The sequence below is a fragment of the Neovison vison genome, chromosome 2, assembly GCF_020171115.1.
Source record: "Neovison vison isolate M4711 chromosome 2, ASM_NN_V1, whole genome shotgun sequence".
NCBI classification, from domain to species: Eukaryota; Metazoa; Chordata; class Mammalia; order Carnivora; family Mustelidae; genus Neogale; species Neogale vison.
In genome coordinates this window covers 65,672,997-65,693,928 of record NC_058092.1, presented here as the reverse complement: position 1 = coordinate 65,693,928, position 20,932 = coordinate 65,672,997, and the positions used below count along the sequence as shown (strand labels likewise).

At 34.7% G+C, this 20,932-nt stretch overlaps 1 protein-coding gene across 1 annotated transcript; it reads right to left on the bottom strand.

Annotated features, from left to right (window-relative positions):
- Window positions 1–2,474: 2,474 nt before the first annotated feature.
- On the bottom strand, window positions 2,475–12,611 carry DNAJB4 (DnaJ heat shock protein family (Hsp40) member B4). The gene is made up of 3 exons (XM_044238526.1): window positions 12,083–12,611; window positions 5,090–5,658; window positions 2,475–3,519 (listed from the first exon to the last, which is right to left on the bottom strand). The coding sequence occupies exons 1-3, from the start codon at window positions 12,291–12,293 to the stop codon at window positions 3,286–3,288; spliced, it is 1,014 nt and encodes a 337-aa protein (XP_044094461.1). The 5' UTR covers window positions 12,294–12,611; the 3' UTR covers window positions 2,475–3,285.
- Window positions 12,612–20,932: the final 8,321 nt, after the last annotated feature.

Sequence of the window (20,932 nt, the reverse complement as noted above, 5' to 3'; positions counted from 1 at the left end):
CCATCATAACTAGTTATATTTTTTTTCTTAAAAATAAACAAAAGTATTTTCAATTCCTTGCCCCCGAGAAAGGCTAATAATAGGCAGAAGTAATGAGCTAAAAGATAAAAGGTCACAAACTCAGATGCGTTCAGAGGCAGCGAAGTAAATGAACTAAATGTGTGAAGTGGCTTCATATAACACAGTTGAGATTGTTAGGTCAGTGACAACACAACAGTTCACACCTTGCCTAAAGACATCCTAATTATAAAACATAAGCAATCTGGTTTTTCTGGTAGGAAAGATAAACATCTCTATCAATTTGCTTACTACCATCTCCAACACTGCCGAACTATTTCGGGTATCCGAGTTCGAGGTTGAATTGAAAGAGAACATTTTTTAAAATCAAAAGGACTAAATAAATAAATAAAACCAAAAGTACTTTCATAATTTACATAAATAAGAAAACTTCAAACTCAATTTTTACATTAATTCAGCACTCAACAAATAAAAATTGGGAACCAACTACATGCTAAAGCATTATCAGTATCCTTTAAGGCAAGAAAGATACTGGCATACTGCTTCTATATAGCAATGAAAATTAATTTTTTTTTACTAAAAGAATAATTCTGTACTTCAAAAAATAATTTTTAATCCAAAGATTATCCATTTACCTAGTCTATAAATCCTTTATTTAACCTGGAAGAAAATGCTTAATCAAAAAAATTGCAATAAGTGACAGTGGGTTTAGTATAGAAACCACATCCACCACTTTTGACTGATGCTTTTCAGCTCTCTTTAGACCTGTGAGAAAATTTTTGTTACATACTTCCCTAAGGAGTTTTATTTTTTAAAGGTTTTATTTATTTATTTGACAGAGAGACAGAGTATAAGCAGAGGGAGCAGCAGAGGGAGAGGGAGAAGCAGGCTCCCCACCAAGAAGAGAGCCCAATGCGGGGCTCCATCCCAGGACCCTGAAATCATGACCCTAGCCAAAGGCAGATGCTTCACCAATTGAGCCACCCAGGCGCCCCTTATAAGAGTTTAAACTGTTGTTCAGAGAACAAAATAATAAAGGAATTATTTATGAATTAGGTGGAGTAGTAAGTATGATTAGCTGAATTCTCTGGCATTTTCAACATTTTTTTTTTTTTAAATTTTTTAGTAACCGTTACACCCAGCATGGGGCTCAAACTCACAACCCCAAGATCAGGAGTTGCATGCTTTACCAACTGAGCCAGCCAGGTTCCATTTACAACTAAAGCATATGCTTAGTCTCAGCAATTCTATTCTTAGATATATATACCCAAGAAAATGGAAAAGTTACGTACACAGAAACTTGTGCAAAATGTTCATAGTGGGGCACCTGTGTGGCTCAGTGGTTTAAAGCCTCTGCCTTCAGCTCAGGTCATGATCTCAGGGTTTGGGATTGAGCCCCGAGTCAAGCTCCCTGCTCAGCGGGGAGCCTGCTTCCTCCTCTCTCTCTGCCTGCCTCTCTGCCTACTTGTGATCTCTCTCTGTCAAATAAATAAATAAAAATCTTTAAGAAAAAAAAAAGAGAAAAAATCACATCTTATTAAAAAAAAATTCATAGCAACATTATTCACAACAGCCAAAAAGAGGAAATAACCTAAATGTCCATCAGCTAATAAATGTAAAAGTAAAACGTGGTTATCTCCATAGAACGGAACATTACTTGGCCATAAAAAAAAGAACAAAATACTGATACATGATACAACATGGATGTACTTGAAAACATCATGTTAAGTGAGAGAGAATGAGAAAGAAAACCACATATTCTTTGACCCCATTTGTACTAGATGCCCAGAACAGACCAATCTGTAGAGACAGCAAGTGGATTTGTATTCCCCAGACACTGAAGAATAGGAAGTGAGTATTAACGCATATGGAGTTTCTTTCTCAGGTGATGAAAATGTTCTGATTTAGTGGTTACACAACTCTGTGAATATACTAACCACTGAACGATATACTTTTAAAAAGCTAAGCTTTATGGCATGTCAGTTACAATGCAGTAAGGCTATAAAGTATGTGGCGATTAGAGCCCATTTACTATATCTCTAAAAGAATCCTTGTATTCTGCTGAAGGGTGATAGGATCCAGTGTACCTTGTACATAGATCAGTCATCTTAAAAGCTACTTTTAAACCAAAAACTTTGTTTCAAGACATCATTCTTACTGTGGTCAAAAAAAATAAAAAAAGAAAGCAAAATAATTTTTAAACGTAAATATATTTAAAAAATTAAAACACCCAAGAAATGCAATCTATACATATGAAAAAGTAAAATATTTATATGCATAACAATAATAGCAATGTCATTCATAAGCAGCAGTTAGTGTTTATTTTCCCCATATTTTGGTTTAACACCATAGTGGTAGTTTATTCTTTTTAGGGAAATTGCATAAGATACATATAGCATATGATGAGTAAGTTATAGAAGATTGTGTAATTGGAAAATTAATTCCAAGTAACAATATTTCCTCTAAAAACACATTTATTATTAAACAAGTTATTTTAAACTAGTGTACAATAAAATGTGCCTATAATTTATTAAGTCCAAGATATATAGTCAACTTGCATAAAATTACATATGGCATTTTAAAAACAGCCTATTTCTAAAATATCAGTAATTCAGGCAATTGGGATTTCCACGGGAGATAAATTGCCAATAATTTACTCTTTATGATGAAAAGGTGTGCCTTAAGAACATTACAACCATGTTATTAAGAAATGTTACAGCATACTTTAAAAACCAAAATGGTGAAACATATGCATTAGGATATTCTTTTATGGGTCCCAGCCCTATAGCAACATTTCAGTTGAAGATTTAAATCTACTTAACCACATTTCCAAATTACTTGGGTTTTTATTTTCTAGAAACATATATCACATGTGTAGGTAAGTTAGGAACTTAAATTTCCATTAAAAATGAGAAACTATCATACTGACAATGTAAAAATAAAAGCAATAAAGTACTTGGATAGTCTAGTACTTTATTAGAAATATATCCACTAACTCCACAAAAACAAATTTTACATGTAAGCAAAATACTAAAAATTTCTGATTTGGGAGAAATGAAATAAAATACAGTGAACGGTTGTGTCTTCATCTCTAACTGTAAAAATCCCTTTTGCCTATTTATTTGACCCGTCTCTATTCATGCAATTTAATGAATCCTCAAGATAATTTACACATCTTTATACAGAATTCACATCTACATCAGTAAACTGCCAGTCCTTTTATATTTTCAGTGCCTTATCAAAATATGGGTAACAAAGTTTTTCATTCTATGAGGCAGGAAGATGTTTCCTAAGTACTTCTTTGGATGATGAGGATATAGTATCTGGGAAGGACACGTCAAATTCTATTAGAAGGTCACCACGCTGGTCAGGATTTTTGGGAAACGGCAGCCCATATCCAATAATTCTTCTCCTCATTCCAGGCTTCACAATATCATTTATTGACATAGGTATGGTTCTTCCATCCATTGTTGGCACATTAACTGAGCAGCCACACAATGCCTAAAAGAGACCAAATAAAATGAACAAACTTCAGAACTTCAAAAACTCAACAACAAAACTCGGTATAAAGGATAAAACCATAAGGTAAAACCTTAACCTCCAAAAGCATATCAATAATTTTAAGACTTTTTCCCCTATTAAAAAAATCCCTTCAGGTCATGCATGATCAGACATAGTACAAAAGAAGGAAAGGAGAAGGGAAGGAAAGGAAAGAGAAGTAAAGGAGGTCTTCCACATTGTCTTAAAATGATATGGAGGTTGCCGTTACAACATTCAAGATGCAGGATAGAGCTGGATAAGAAAAGAGGGAGAAATTTAGGAGTGAGGGGAATTAGAATAAGAGCAACTACCTACTTCTTTGGAAGGAAAATGTTAGGATAAGACATACATTTTATTAGTTTAGTCAACAAATGCTTACTGAGTGCTACTATATGCCACACATTCCTTCTAGATACCGAGCTTAGGGACCATGAACACAGATCCCACCTCAGGGAATGCTCAAGGAACTCAGAAGCAAACCAGAAATAATAATACAGTATAACGTTAGCACAGAGGTGCAGAAGTCTTTTGTGAGACAAAGAGCACCCAGCTTACCCCCCTGAGCTTCTGAGAGCACAGAATACTTGAGCTAAACATTAAACCAGTAGCGGGTTTCAAGGCAGAGTAACGAACAACAGTGCTCCATAGTTTAGAACTCAGATGATGACATAAATATATATAAGATAATAATAGAGCAAACTTAGGGAAATGCATAAACATTTATGGGTAGAAATCAGATTGAAAATGACCTTTCATTTTAAGCTTAAACGTTTGGACTTTATGGTAGATAGTATGGGGGATCATTTAAGCATTTTAAGCAGATAACTGACATGGCCATTTTTGCAGGATTATAATCCAATTTGAAAAATGATGTCTAAAAATAGAACAAATAAGGACTCATATATTAAAGCAGTATGCTTATAAATTATTTTAAATTAATATCTTTTTGGTTATATAATTATTACTCCAAATTAACAATTTTAGAAAAAATCTTATACATCGACTTCAATTACAATGCACAGCTCATATACGATACCTATAAAATTTGAGTAGCGTAAAGGCAGTATTAGGCTTCCTAGTACATAATCTGGTTAGCACTTCAAGTCGGCATTTAAATTGTTAGTACAGGTAACTAAACTTAGAAAATATAATCTTATCCATAAAAGAGGTATAATAGTAGTACTACCTCTGAAGGATTCTTTTTTTTTTTTTTTAAGATTTTATTTATTTATTTGATAGAGAGAGAGGGAATACAAGCAGGGAGAATGGGAGAGGGAGCAGCAGGCTTCCCGCTGAGCGGGGAGCCCGATGCAGGGCTCAATCCCAGGTTTCTGGGATCATGACCTGAGCTGAAGGCAGACACCCAATGACTGAGACACCCAGGTGCCCCACCTCTGGAGGGTTCTCATGAGAACTTAAAAAATAATGTGTACTAAACATTTAATAAATATTAGCTATTATTTAGATACATTCCCTAAGACTAGAGGCATAATTCTGTTTGGTTTCAGAATCCCAAGCCCTACTAACTTACCTCTCGTAAACTAATTTTAGCAGTGAAAATTATATTTGATCCATCCCTTTTAAATTTTGGGTGATCCTTATCTTTAATGATAAAAACAATGTCTGCTGGGATACTAGTTGGTGTTTCATCTCCTTCCCTTGGAAAAGTAATTTTGGTGCCTTCTTTCCATCCTTTTTTAATCTCGATGGTGAGAATTTTGTCCTCAGATCTATAACTCCTTCCATCAGGATTTAACCTTTTTCGAGAAATCTTCATCCGTTTGGTACAACCAGTATATATTTCTTCAAGTGATACTCTAAGTTCATGAATAACCGGAGGATCTTGTTTGATGCGGGAGGGCCCCACAGAATTTCTGTCTCTTGGATATCCATTCATGCTGAATCCAAAAGCACTGAAAGGATCTCCATCTACTTCCATTTCATCAGACTCTCTACCACCTGCCATCCGTCTTCCAAAGAAAATTTCAAAGGGGTTGGAACCTCCAAAAAATGCTGCAAATGTGGCATGAGGATCGCCATGGAAAGTGTACCGGAAGGTACCTCCCTGTCCATCAGTGCCTCCTGCTCCTCCTTTCAATCCTAAACGAACAAATAAACATGATTAGAAAAAAGCTTGCAACTCTTGAAAGTGAAACTTGTAAAAAACCATATTACTAACAAACTTTGGCCAACTTAGGCTACAATCTATTAATAAATTGGCCAGAAATGCCATTATGACTAAATGCAGAACAGCTACCTAACTTTTGATCATTCCATCCTAAGGTCAACTTTTAGCTTTCAAATTCTTCCTCCAAATCCCCATGTTTAGTGACAATTTATTCCTGAGTCTTTGTTCCACTGGTAAATAAAATAAAGCCAGAAACTTCTTATCTCATAAACTACTGGTTGGACAATCTAAAGCGTATAAATGTAAGTTTTCAAAAGATGTCAATTGAAATAGGTGTTTGATAATCAATGCAAAATGCATGACCTAAATCATTAAGTGCCATTATAATCAGTGAGCATAATCAACAATATAAAATATCATCATCATACTAACTAGCTTTATTTCAGTACTTTTACTGAAGAGTTAATTAAAATGAACTCTTTCTGTGGCAAAAAGGGAAAAAATTCTAATAATAGGACACTGTATGAAAAATGTTTTTTTAGACTCCAAAATTATTATCCCTATTCTAGCTAACAAAATTGTTTATCTAGGCTTACCATGTAATGGCATTAATTTCAAACAGTATGTAAAAAGAAGATTAAAATCAAGCATTGTAAACCCTCTTGACATGTTAGTCCTTTGGACTGGTAATTTCTGCCTATTGTGGACAACTCGCTTCAGACACCAAGATAGTGACATCTGACCCTATTCTTTAAGGTTCGGCTAAGTAAGATGTAGCTCACAAGCAATCACATATTTGAATTAGCATTTTCTGTTACATACCAAAGCAAGATTCTATTAAAACCCATAAAACATTAGTAAGTGATCTTTTAAGGGATCAATACTGACAAGGATTTATATCATTACAGCAGTAGCAAAGATTGTGAATGACTGTTACGGGAGTTCCTGACAAAGGAAACAAGCAGGAAGAAAATCTAAAAATCTTAAAACTGTGAGATTAAACTAAGCGATTCTAATATGTTCAAATAGTAATTCGAGGGCAGGAAATATATTTTAATTCATTTTTGCATTGCTCACATATACAGGGTGAAAATGATAGGTGCTTGTATTTATTGAATAGAGAATGAACTAGTTCTTAAAGTCTATTTAAACTTTAAAAGGTGTCTTGAGTATCAGGATAGAAAAGAGGCAAAAGCAAAAGCAATATAGAGTATAATATATAGCAATATAAAGTATAACCACACATACACATTAGAGACTTAATAATAAAGAAATTATACTCAGCATGCTTTCAAAGAGACTTAGTTTTGTATGTTTTATTCTATTTGTCTTCTTCTATTAAAAGGTATGCATATATTCTGTGTCATCCAACAGTCTCAGCTGATGTTTACATTTTTACTTTCATCCATGAACAGAAATCTGGAAAGACCAAGGAAAGTCTAATAATCTGTAAACTGTCAAAATATGTATTAAATGATATATCCAAAGAGCAGTTAGGATATCCCTTACAGAAACAGAATGACCAGCAAAAGCAGAACAAGGACTTTTAACATGCAGCTCATACAAATTTCTTTTTATAAATTTTAGCAGTTCAGTTATAACTCCAAATGTTAAAAAAAAAAAAAAAAAAAGCTAGAGATAGAATTTTATGGGCCCAGCAGGCTTCCGCTGCGCGACTCTGCTAGAGATAGAATTTTATAAATGATAGCTTAGGTATATAACTCAAGGTCATGATCAATGTGACTAAACCAATGCTTACATTACTTCAATCATTTCATTTTTCATCCCACAAATATAATAAAGTATAATAGTTTAACAGAGAGTTAATAACATAAATTGAGTAAATTAGCTTGCCCAATCTCACTGTCTACAAGTCAATATCTAAATGTTTTGGACTTATGATAAATTCATGAAAAGAAGAATTAACATTTTAAGTTTTTTAAGGGTTTGGGTTTTCCCTAAAAGCTTTTCCCTCCTCTGCCAAAATTGGTAACTCAATCAGGATTACAGAGTCCCTGAGAAGAGTCACAGTCTGAAGTGACATTTATCAAAGCTGACGTGAAGGCTCCAATGAAACTATGACGTTTTCCTTGACACTAAACAGTCAAGAACATAGCTTAGATAAAGGACAGACTGCTATATAATGACTGCAAAAAATCCTACCAAAAGTCACAACAATATAACATGAATTATTATGCAAGGACTGCCTTGCCTAGCACTTGAATTGTACCAAGCATGTTATCAACCATACAGTCAACTCTTTATTACATATATTTTGACTGCTTGTGGAAAATTGTTAATATTCAATTGGATTCCCTCTGCTCTCCAAAATGTTTTCTAGACACCATCATCACTTTGCATGTCAAGGAATAAGCTCTAGAATCAACATTTGCCTATGCTGTAGAAAGACTGCTATTATTTAAAACCAACCAACCAATTTGCAATCCAAAAATAAATATATGTTCGGTATACAATCTATAACCATGATTTCCACTAGTTAGTTGGAAGTGTGTCAAAAGCAGCAGCACTGGAGAAGAATTAGGATTTAAAAGAAAAAAAAATTGGGATTTTAATAACTCTTACTTTAAGGAGATCTGATATGTAAAAATCTATAGATTTATAGCAAGACGTACAGAGTTACTAGCATAATGAGATCCTTTAAGCAGCTTTGACTCACAAAAATCCAACTTATTTTTAAAAATAAATAGTTGGTTAACTATGTAAACTAAAGAACTAAAGCAGCAAGCTGGTATAGATTAATAGACTGAACACAAGTTTGATCATTAAATACTACCTTTCAGTATTTAATGAAAGTTATTCAGTAAACTATAAACCAAAAAAAAGGGGGGGGCATAAAGAAAAAGAAGTGTTAGAGAACTAGGATACTGTAAGGATGTGTTACTAAAAAATTTTTTTTCAGTCTTTTAATGCACACTTCTGTTCATATCCACTGAACAATTCAGAACTAAACCTGAAACTTTCTGGGAGAGACAGGTTCAAAATCCAATTTTAAATTTATGTAGTTGTTATTTTTTTGTTTTCAAATGGTTCAAGTATGGAGAACATTTCTCCCTTTTTAAAAATAGCTTTATTTCTTATATACTGTAAAATTAACCCATTGCAAAGATATAATTCAGTGATTTTAGTGAAGTTGTAGAGTTCTGCAGCCATCATCGCAGCCCAGTTATAGATCATTTCCATCAACCCAACAAGCTTTCTTAATTTCTATCTGTAGCTAACCTCTGCCCCTACTTCCAGCACTAAGCAACTCACTGATCTGCTTTCTTTCTCTATAACTGTGCCTTTTCCATGCATTTCATATAAATGGCATCATAGAATATGTAGCCTTTGACAATTTGACTTCTGTTATCTGGCATAGTTTTTAAGTTCATGCATGTTGTAGCATGTTTTATTAAATCAATGCTTTCAATTGCTAAGTAGTATTCTAGGGTATACGTGTGTGTGTGCATGTGTGTGGGTGTGTGTACACGTACGTATATGCCACTTTCTGTTTATCTATTCACTTAATGATAGTACTTTAAAATTGTTCCCAGTTTGGGGCCATTACAAATAATGCTGCTCTGAGCATTCATGTACATGTCTTTTTGTGGATCTACGTTTTCATTTCTCTTTTATAGATTCCTATGAGTGGAACTGCTGGGTCATATGGTAAATTTAAAACATCTCTATTTTTATCCAAAATTTTTTAAACCCAACCTTTAAAACTGTGGATATTACAGATTTTCAAAACATGAATAAACTGGATCACTGGTTTTCTTTCTATTTTTTTTTTTTGAAGGTTTTATTTATTTATTTCAGCGAGAGAGAGAAAGCATGAGAAGTGGAAGGTCAGGGGGAGAAGCAGACTCCCTGCTGTGCAGGGAGCCCAATGTGGGACTCGATCCTGGGACTCTAGGATCATGACCTGAGCTGCAGGCAGCCACTTAACCAACTGAGCCACCCACGGGCCTCTCTCTTATTCTCTAACTATGTAAGTTTAGCTTGTTCAACTCATATACTTCACAGTTCATGGTTTCTGTACCCACTGTCCCACGCCTTGAAAGACAGTGTAATAATGGGGGGGGTGTGTTAAGGCATATATTACGTAAATTACTAATAGCTCCACAGTCCTTAAATTCAGTGTTTTGTTACTACTGGAGAACACATTGGGTGATGGAACCAGGCCTATAGGCACAAACTGACCAATGAAAGGCAAAGACAAAAAATATTTTCCACATTAAAACAGTATACCTAAAAGGGATTTTCCCAAAGTATAAATGAACTATTCCAAATAAAGAGCAAATAAACATAATGCTTTTCTGTAAAGGAAGAATAATTTCTAAAAAATAATCAAATAATTTTCATTTAACTATATTCTGAAGTCACTCATAACTAGAGAATATTTCTGAATATATTTCAGTGCTTTAAAACACTTTTTGTTCCCTATTACCTCTATTGCCTGTATCAGTTATCTGACTCAAGAACCAAAAAAAAAAAAAAAATTCAGGGTACACAAATGACATTGCTTTCATTTTAAAAAAAAAATTCATCCACTGATAATGATCAGTAAGCATCAAACTAGAGAAACAGCACTCAAGGAAAAAACTATTAAGAGGTAATGTTAAGCAGTATCAAGAGATATTAAGAGGAAAAAACTATTAAGAGGTAATGTTAAGCAGTATCAGGAGATATTAAGAGGAAAAAACTATTAAGAGGTAATGTTAAGAAAAATGTATCATTTGATGACTTGAAAATTCTGAAGATAAATATCCTTAGAAAATACTGAATTCTACGGCTTAGTTATAAACAAACTTGAGCTGTCAATGAGATGTGGTTTAAGCAGTGGCTATCTGCTTTTTCAGGGGGAATGGTTGTAGATTCCCTTACAAAATTACAAATAACTTTTTAGAAAGAGCATATTGTTTGTAGTACCTCAGAATCCTGCTTAGCTTTCAAAATGAACCAAATCATAGTATTTTGATTAGTACAGCCATCAGGAACAAGCAGAATTGAACTGGCCATTACGTGCCTTTTTCAATATTGACTTTGGAAGAAGCTGACACTGCAGGTCCTCATCACACCAAAACCAAGAACAGAAATTGCAATTTTTGGCTACTCAGATCAAAAAGAAAAATAAAATAAATCAAAAAAGGAAGAGGGGAAAAAAAAAACCAAAACCCTTTACACAATCACTCTGCTTAGATAAATTTAGTTTTTTAACTCAAAATGAGTAGTTACTGCTTCACTGTAAAATAGGATATATTTCTGATTAAGAAAACTTTATGTTAAATGTGATAAAGGAGACAAAGAATGATACAATGATTTAAAAGAATATTTTGGGAGAAAAGTATTAATGAAGTAACTTAGTCCTGATTCAAAATGTTGAAAATCCCAGAATCTGTAGGAATTAAAGTGTTTTTGTTGTTGCTGTTAATTAGCGATTTAAAATAGTCTTACCTTATAGCTACACTTATATGGAAATGATGGACAAGCTTAATTTAAAATACAGAATGATAAAAGGATAATCTTAATAACCCTCATTTACTGTATTCAACTAGTTTCTGATCTCACAATGAATTTGTTTCTTTCATGAAACAAAAGTATGGCAGGGAGAGGAAAGGGAAGTTGTCCTGCTTTCCTCTATACCTAGATAGTAAAATTTCCAAAGAAATGTTACCTAAAAGTAAATCAATAATTGTGCTAACTAGGTGGCCATTTTAGGTCAAAAATTGTATTTCTGAGATCTCATTTTCTTGGCACAAAATTACTGTTTACAATTAAGCTAAAAACTTGTTCTGGTATTTTATGACATCAGGAAAATTCTTTCCTCTCCAGGCGGAATGCCAAAAACAACTAGAGCTAAATGCCTGGGCCTTCTGCTTCTCAAAGAGACGAATCTCTCTTGTTCAATCTAAATTAAATTACTATCCGAAAGGCAAAAACTTCTTTTGTTTTTGTGAATAAAATATAAACTACCCAGAATTTGAACTGCCAGTCTTAACATTTTAAGGGCTTATACTGGTTATGGCAGAAAATTCATTAGAATACAAAACAGGTTGCATAAGACTTTTGACACAATTCATTAATGAGTATGGGAATGTAAGGTTTCTTTTCAAATACACAATGTTAACATTACAAATCTAGTGGCAGAATAAATATGTATTTTAAAATGCCAAAATTTAAAAAAGGCAAACAAGTACATTTCATTCACAGCTATGTAATAATATTCATTCAGATGCTCAAAGATGAAATCTTATTTTTATCCATTATTTTTCTTTCTACTTTCGATGTCTGAGAATTTAATTTAAAGATAACCAGAAGGCTGAAAGAGAGGGGAAAAAAGAGAGAGAGTGAGACAGAGCCAGAGAGACCAAAAGATATACAAGGCATACTTACCTTCCTCCCCAAACTGATCATATATTTCTCTCTTTTTAGGATCACTCAATACTTCATAAGCTTCTGCGACCTCTTTAAATTTTTCCTCTGCTTGAGGAGATTTGTTCTTGTCCGGATGAAATTTGAGGGCTTGTTTTCGGTAAGCCTTTTTAATATCTTCATCTGAAGCTCCTTTTTCAATTCCCAAAATGCAATAATAGTCTTTCCCCATTTCGAATGCCTTGAAATGAACTTAGATTTCCCTTTGTGAAAGAAAACAGCGTCCCCAGTCTTAGCAGTACGATTCTAAGAAAAATAAACCAAGCTGGGTATTTTAAAAGTTAAAGCAAATCAGCAATTCAGCTTCGCTGTCTTAAGGCAGCAAGCAAACCGCGTCTCTGTATTTAATTCCTTCCCCAAAGGCTCACTTACAGATAAATATACACTACACAGGAGACGGCCTCCTTCTAGATCCTCCCATTTTCACTACGTGTCTCTGTACTTTCTAGAACAGCAAATGCTACAGGACGTCACTTCCCCAGCTGCCTCTAGTCAAAGTACTGAGCTAGGTTTTCTCCTCCTCCAAGATTAACTATTCCTTTTCCTTCTGGCTTTCCCAGTTTTATTTCCTTTTTAAGAAGCTAAGTGGATTCAAAAGCCAATTATTTCAGCATAGCAGGTCATAACTACATATTTATTCACTCTACTGTAGGTGAAAAAACAACAAAGATAATTATAGCCATTAGGCATCCTATGTTAAAATAAATTAAAGGTATTATAAAATAAAGGTACCCTTGAACTTATTTTAGGTATTTTAATTTTTATTTCAAGTTATCCAAATGAAAGATATACAATACCAAAATATGGTTTGTTTAAATTAAAATTTTCAGATAATTTGAGTCATTTTTAGAATTCCTGGGGTCTAGCAATCAGAAATGCCAGGAAGTCAACTTACTAATTTCACATTGTAAAGGCCACATATCATAAACATCAAAAGCAGTAAGGGACTTAAATACTATTTTAGCTAGTGGTTTTAACTAGTTTTTTTGTAGTATACAAGAGTTAATAGTTCTGGCAAACTAAATATTTGTGAAAGCTTCATATCTGATTTTAGTTACTTCAGCAAAAACAGAATGAGAGCCCGCTTCTCAGCCCCTCCCCGCCTCCACCCAATTCCTAGGGTCACTATTTAAAGAATTTTTGTGCTGCAGGAAAGATAGAAGACAAGTATCAGGTTACAGACAGTAAATACTCATGTTTCTTATAAGACCTTGACTGGATCATCTTAAAAACTGGATACGCTATTTACGGGGCAGTGATATGAGAAGTATTTTTTTCTTTTGAAAACACATTTCCCTAATTATAAATAGCAATACTCATTGCTGAAGGTTTTGGAAAACACAGAAGGAAAAAAGAAGAAAAAAATACAAAATAAAAACCTATCATACCACTCTAGGTAATCCCTGCTAAATGTTAGTATATTTCCTTTTTTTTCTGATACTTATGTTTATTTGTTGTAGTTTTGTATTTTTTTTTTGTTAACAAAGTTTATATCCTCTCACTTACATACTCTTTCAATGTCTGCTTTTATATATGTATATATATTTCTTTTTTGGATGCTTATGAGAAATATTTTCAATGTATATTACTCATCTTTTCTATCCTATATTGTTTTGTCATCTGTTCAAAAATGTTCCCATTTCTAATATAATGAAAAGATGGATTCATAAGAAAATGTGAAAAGAATTGCACAAAGCCCTATAAATAGTTTAAATCTGTAAAATTTAAAAGAAAAACAGAACATGGAAAAGGAAATGTACATATGTGTTTAGAGTATGATGAAAAGTTAATGATCACATGTTAAACTTTAAAGATATGGGAACCTACTTATATGCCAAGCAACTTTACATTCATGACTCAGCAATTCCTTCTGAACGTTCATTTTTGGGGTGCCTGGGTGGCTCAGTGAATTAAAGCCTCTGCCTTCAGGTCACGTCATGATCCCAGGGTCCTGGGATCAAGCCCGGCATAGGGCTGTCTGCTCAGCAGGGAGCTTCCCCCACCATGTTCTGCCTACTTGTGATCTCTGTCTGTCAAATAAGTAAATATAATCTTAAAAAAAAAAATTCATCTTTGTACATTTGATAGCTAGGATTAGGTATGTTTAGAGTATGATGAAAAGTTAATGATCACATGTTAAACTTTAAAGATATGGGAACACCTAGTTTATATGCCAAGCAGCTTTACATTCATGATTCAGCAATTCTTTCAGAACATTCATTTTTGTACATTTGATAGATAGGATTTCCTATTTTTCAAAACTCTCTCCTTTAAAAATACTTTGGTATTAGAAATGTATAGCATCTGTCTAGCCTATTTATAGGTTACAGAGGTTGGTCAGCTAGCTATTCAAATTTTTTAGTCCCACCAAGGAATATTCCATGTCAAAAGGTTAACCATTCAAATTCAAAAAAGCTTGGAGAAAAATGCTAATATCCAAAGTCACCCTAAAACTCCTTCTTAAAAAAAAAAAAAGCAAGTTGAAGTCCAGTGCAATGATCAGCATCTAGAGTAAAAATATAATAAAAATCGCCTTTTCTAGAATTAATTGCTCATTTAAATACTCACTACCAAAGGAACACTGACTATTACTATATGTGAAAACCCTGAATTGTTCTGGTAGGTAATACTGAGAGGAAAGAAAAACAGATTCTTATCTGAGTCAGTCATTTTTAGATGGTTAGAAATATTATCAGGACTTGACATATTAAAGGATTTTAAAACCCAAAGACTAGATCTTTCACATTTCTGAAAAATGGAAACAAATCTGACTTTCCACACATAGAGAAGGGTGATAAAGGATTTTCATATTTCTTCAAATATACACACAAAAAAGAAACATAGTGCTAAATTTGGAAAGCAAGAAGTCACCTCAACTTTGAAATTTCAAGTTAATAAGGAAGCATTTATAATTTTAAATAATATAAAACAGTCTAGCTAGATTTTGATAAAATGAGTAGTGTAAATAATTCTTTCAAACATTTGGGAACAATGCCAACAGACACAGGATAAGATATCCAGCATCACTGATCATCAGGGAAATGCAAATCAGAACCGCAATGAGATACTACCTCACACCAGTCAGAATGGCTAATATCAAGACAAGAAATAACAAATGTTGCTGAAGATGTGGAGAAAAGAGAACCCTTGTACACTGTTGGTAAGAATGTATATTGGTTAGCCATTGCACAAAATAGTACAGAGCTTCATCAGGTATTTAAAATTAGAAATACCACACAATCCAGTGATTCCACTGCTGGGTATTTATTCAAAGGAAAGAAGAACAGTAATTCAAAAAGATACATGCACCCACATATTAATTACAGCATTATTTGCTGTCACCGAGATAGGGAAGCAACCCAAGTGTCCATTCACAGATGAATGGATAAAGAAGATATTATATGTATGGAATGAGTAAGTCACAAGGATGAAAGGTACCGCATAGGGAATATAGTCAGTGGTAACATTATAGCATTGTATATTAACACATGATGGCTGCACTTGTGGTGAGTGCAACATACAGAGTTGCTGAATCATTATGTTGTACACCTGAAATTAATGCAATATTGTGTGTCCACTGTACTTCAATAAAGAAAATAAATATGGCAGCATCAGGAGGAGGTGGCGGGGATCAAGGCCAACTCATACCCAAAGCTAGGGAAGCCCGACTACCCCTCCACTACTTCAGTTGTCGAGTTAGCAGAAAAAAACAACATGGATCCCAGGAAACAAGGTAGACCCAGGGAAAAAGGAAACAGTACATTCAGGTTACCGAGGAAAAACATCCTTTTTTTTTTTTTTTTTTTTAAGAGCTAAAATTCTCTGGGTGCCTAGGTGGCTCAGTGGGTTAAGGCATCCAACTCTTGATCTCAGCTCAGATCTTAATCTCAGTCGGGGTCTGGAGTTCAGGCCCTGCATTGGGCTCCATGCTGGGTATGGAGCTTACTTAAAAATACAATACTAAAAATAAAATAAAACCCACTACATTTTTGTTTTAAAAATGAGAAACACTCAAATAAGCAGAAGTTTTTCCTGAAATGTGTAGATCTATACTACTCTCCTAGGATTTTCTCTCAGAGCCTTTGAAAGGAGCATGGCCCTACCCATATCTTGGTTTAGCTGCCAGGAAGTGTGAGAATAAATTTCTATTGTTGTTGTTGTTGTTTTTAAAGATTTTATTTATTTATTTATTTATTTATTTATTTGTCAGAGAGAGAGAGTACAAGCAGGGGTAGTGGCAGGCAGAGTAGGCAGAGGGAGAAGCAGGCTCCCCGCCGAGCAAGGAGCCCCATGCAGGACTGGATCCCAGAACCCTAGGATCATGACGTGAGCCGAAGACAGTGGCTTAGCCAACTGAGCCATCCAGGCATCCTTAAATTTCTGTTATTTTAAGATGCCTGCTTTGTGACAATTTGTTTAACAGCCTGAGGAAACTAATATAGTGAGATACACAAAAAAGTCTGTATGATGTAAATTGACAGTTCAAAATGGGTAACAATTAAACACCCATTTATCCATTAACAATAAATAAATAATAAAAATAATTTAAAAACCATTTGGGAACAACTCACAACCCTGTGATTAAAACCTGAGCTGAGGGCGCCTGGGTGGCTCAGTGGGTTAAGCCGCTGCCTTCAGCTCAGGTCATGATCTCAGGGTCCTGGGATCGAGTCCCGCATCGGGCTCTCTGCTCAGCAGGGGCCTGCTTCCCTTCCCCTCTCTCTGCCTGCCTCTCTGCCTACTGTGATCTCTCTCTGTCAAATAAATAAATAAAATCTTTAAAAAAAAAAAAAAAAAAACCTGAGCTGAGGGGGCGTCTGGGTGGTTCAGTGGGTTAAGGCCTCTGCCTTCAGCTTGGGTCGTGGTCCCAGGGTCCTGGGATCAAGCCCCGTATCAGGCTCTCTGCTCAGCAGGGAGCCTACTTCCCCTGCCACAGCCCCCCACCTCCCCGCCTGCCTCTCTGCCTACTTGTTATCTCTGTCAAATAAATTTAAAAAAAAACTTTAAAAACAAACAAACAAACCTGAGCTGAGATCAAGAGTCAGGCACTTGAGCCCTATGTAGGGCTCAATCCCACGACCCCAGGATTGTGGCCTGAGCCGAAGATGCTTGACCAACTGAGCCACCCAGATTTCCCTACTTTATCCCCTTTTAATTAAAGTATTTCCTTGGGGGGGGGGGAAAGGGGTCAGACACAACTGACGAGCCACCCAGCAGACCCTGGGAACAATTGTTAAAAATGATTTTAAAATCTCTGTAAATACCATACTTTGAAATTAATCCCTAGAAAATAATCCAAAGGGAAAAAACTATTAAATATACCAATATACTCACTGCAATTAGATGCAATAGGGTAGTAGATTGATATAATTATTAAATTACATAGTGCTTTAGAGAAATTTTGCTGTTACATTTACTTTTTCAGATTGAGCTGTCTCCTTACCACTTAGGGGTTAAAAATCCATTACACGGTCATTTTACATTAAATTTTTTTCATCTAAGTTTTTTCATCTATAAGTGTAGGGGTTTTTTGTTTGTTGTTGTTGTTTTTTTTAAATTTTATTTATTTGTTTGACAGAGTGAGAGAGCACAAGCAGGGGGAACAGTAGAGGGAGAAGGAGAAGCAGGCTCCCTGCCAAGCAGAGAGCCTAACTTGGGACTCAATCTTAGGACCCAGGTATGGTGACCTGAACTGAAAGCAGACACTTAACCATGTAAGCCACCCAAGAATTCCATGGGGTTTTTTTTTTGTTTTGATTTGTTCTGTTTTTTAATGGGGGTGTGTGACCAATTGTTACCCCTATAAATAATTATCATGGCAAAAATAGAGTATGTAAAGGGAAAAGCAGTGGCAGTTTTCAGGGAAAATGGAGCTGAGATGTGAACAAGGCTCATTTAATATTTTTTAAAAGATTTTTTTAAAAAAGATTTTTATTTATTCATTTGACAGAGATCACAAGTAGGCAGAGAGGCAGGCAGAGAGAGAAAAAGGAGGATGCAGACTCCCTGCTGAGCAGAGATGTGGAGCTCAATCCCAGGACCCTGAGATCATGACCTGAGCTGAAAGCAGAGACTTAACAAGGTACCACCCAGGTACCCAATTGTTTAATATTTTTAAAAGTGAGGGGCGCCTGGGTGGCTCAGTGGGTTAAGACCTCTGCCTTCGGCTCAGGTCATGATCCCAGGGTTCTGGGATTGAGCCCCGAGTTGGGCTCTCTGCTCAGTAGGGAGCCTGCTTCCTCCTCTCTCTCTCTACCTGCTTCTCTGCCTACTTGTGATCTCTGTCTGTCAAATAAATAATAAATAAAATCTTAAAAAAATATATTTTTAAAAGTGAAAGTAGGGGCACCTGGATGGCTCAGTCGGTTAAACGGCTGCCTTTGGATCAGGTCATGATCCTGGAGTCCAGGATCCAGCCCCACATCCAGCTCCCTGCTCAGCGGGGAATCTGTTTCTCCCTCTTCTCCCTGTTCCTGCACTCCCTCTCACTCCCTCCCTCTCAGATAAATGGACTCTTCAGTAAATAAATAAATAAATAAATAAATGTAAAAATAAAAGCTAAGCCAAAAAAACCTACATAATAATCTATTTGAAATATTGTCTTAAAATCACATAAATCCTGCTTATATGATTTTATAGGTTTATAAATGTGTGGTTGGCTCAATTGGCATGACCTGTGACTCTTGATCATGGGGTCATGAGTTCAAGCCCCATATTGGGTGTAGAGCTTACTTTAAAAATAAATAAGTAAATAAATAAATAAATAAAATCACAAAGAGATTTTCTCCTTAATGTTTATAGTTCACAAGTTTAAGTCTCATACTGGGATAGGGTTGATTCATCTCTAACTAAAGGTAAGTTACAATGTATTTTAAAAGATTTTAATTTTTTCAACCAAATTCAGAAAACTTAAGTGTGTTTATTATTTTCTTTATCAGAGTTGTTTTTTAAAACACAGTTTAAGAATTTTTGTGCCCGGTAATGTATGTGGAGGAAGTGTGTCACTCTATTTTAGGGACACATGGGCCAGAATTAAGTAAAAATTCTAATAACATATTTTTTTTCAAAAACTTTAGCAAAGTTTCCTTATGTGATATTATGCTTTCATAGTAATTATAGATAAATTATTTTTATAAGAAGTATGAGTTCTTTTTGATGGTATAATCACAGTTTAAAATATTATATATGTTTAGATCATGACAGCTAAAAATAGCACTTTACCATACACAAAGAATCTTAAAAGTACACAAATAGTCATTCAATTGATGCCATCTTCACCTTCTACTTTGGTTTTATTAATATACAATAAAAAAGTTGTTTTTTTCTCCAATTCACAAATCATTTCTCAGTTTACAATTCATTAGTTTGAAGAAAGACAGCATGCCTTCCAGAGTCTCAGAAGAAATCACTACTGAAATTCAGATCATCACTGAAATACTTAAAGACAGATGACTTCTAATATTTTACCAATGCTCCCGTTGGAAACTTTTTCTGTCGATATTTAATTCTTAAATGGGTACATTTAGTCCAGAAATGTCTCATCCAGTAATTATAGTAAATTGTGACTTCAATTCCCCAGTACTTCTTACAGACTGAGGCACTTTTACACCTTGTTCTCACAAGTGCTTTAGATAGCTGAATAGTCTTTATAAAATTTGCTAGGGCAACACCAGGGAATATTGGTAGTATAGTGGTTAAGAACAGATTTTGGAGTCAGACTGCTTGGTTAGAGTCCTGACAATACCACTTACTAGATGTGTGGCCTTGGACTTAACTTTCCTGTGCGTCAGTTTTCTTACCTGTCAAGTGGGATGAGCAATAATATCTCCTCCAAGGGGCTGTTGTGAGGATTAAATGGGATAAATGTGTGAAACACTTAAATGTGACTGGCACATATGAGGACTATGAAAGTGTTAGCTACTATTGTGATGACAATGACCTCATCTCATCATATGAACTAGAACTTTTCCTAGAAAAAAAATTACCATACCATAGGTATAATAAAATGTCCTTATTTACAAGCATATACATCCACACACAACAGCTGTCAAACTAAGAATAAATGGCTCTTTCCAAATACCCCAGTTAATATTTGCTACTTACTCATCCTAACTCTGTTAATATTTAAAATCATTAAAATTTCACATAGGTAGCATTCATTGTAGTTCAAATGCAAATCTCAAATACACTGTTTCAAACACAGTAATTAAGATCCTGTGGTATTGGTGAAAGAACAGGCAAATAGTCAGTAGAACAGAATAGAGAACCCAGTAATAGACACATATAAATATAGTCAACTGATCTAAGACAAAAGAGCAAAGGCAATACTATGGAGAAAAAACAGTCTTTTCAACAAATAGTGCTAAAACAACTGGATAAAACAATTCCTGTTTGCAAAGGAATCAATCTAGACACAGATCTTATACCTTTCACAAGAATTAACTCAAAATGGATCACAGACCTGAGTGTGAAATGCAAAACTATAAAACTCCTAGAACACATGAAAAAACCTAGGTGACCTTGGGTTTGGCAATGATCTTTATATAATACCAAACGAACAGTTCATGAAAGAGAGTTATCGATAAGCTGGACTGAATTAAAATTATAATTTTATGCTGAGAAGGACATTGTCAAGAAAATGAGAAAACAAGCCACAGATTGGGCAAAAATATTTCAAAAGATATCTGAATTTGCAAAGATGTGGATGGAACTGGAGGGTATTATGCTAAGCGAAATAAGTCAATCAGAGAAAGGCAAATACCATATTATTTCACTCATATGGGAATTTAGGAAACAAAACAGATTAACACA

What these genes read in the sequence shown, in the direction of transcription:
- DNAJB4 (XM_044238526.1), bottom strand. Translation starts at nt 12,293, where the DNA reads ATGGGGAAAGACTATTATTGCATTTTGGGAATTGAAAAAGGAGCTTCA. An exon ending in TGATCAGTTTGGGGAGGAAG is followed by an intron (nt 5,659 to 12,082) that starts GTAAGTATGCCT and finishes TTGTTCGTTTAG; the next exon opens with GATTGAAAGGAGGAGCAGGA. An exon ending in CTAAAATTAGTTTACGAGAG is followed by an intron (nt 3,520 to 5,089) that starts GTAAGTTAGTAG and finishes GGTCTCTTTTAG; the next exon opens with GCATTGTGTGGCTGCTCAGT.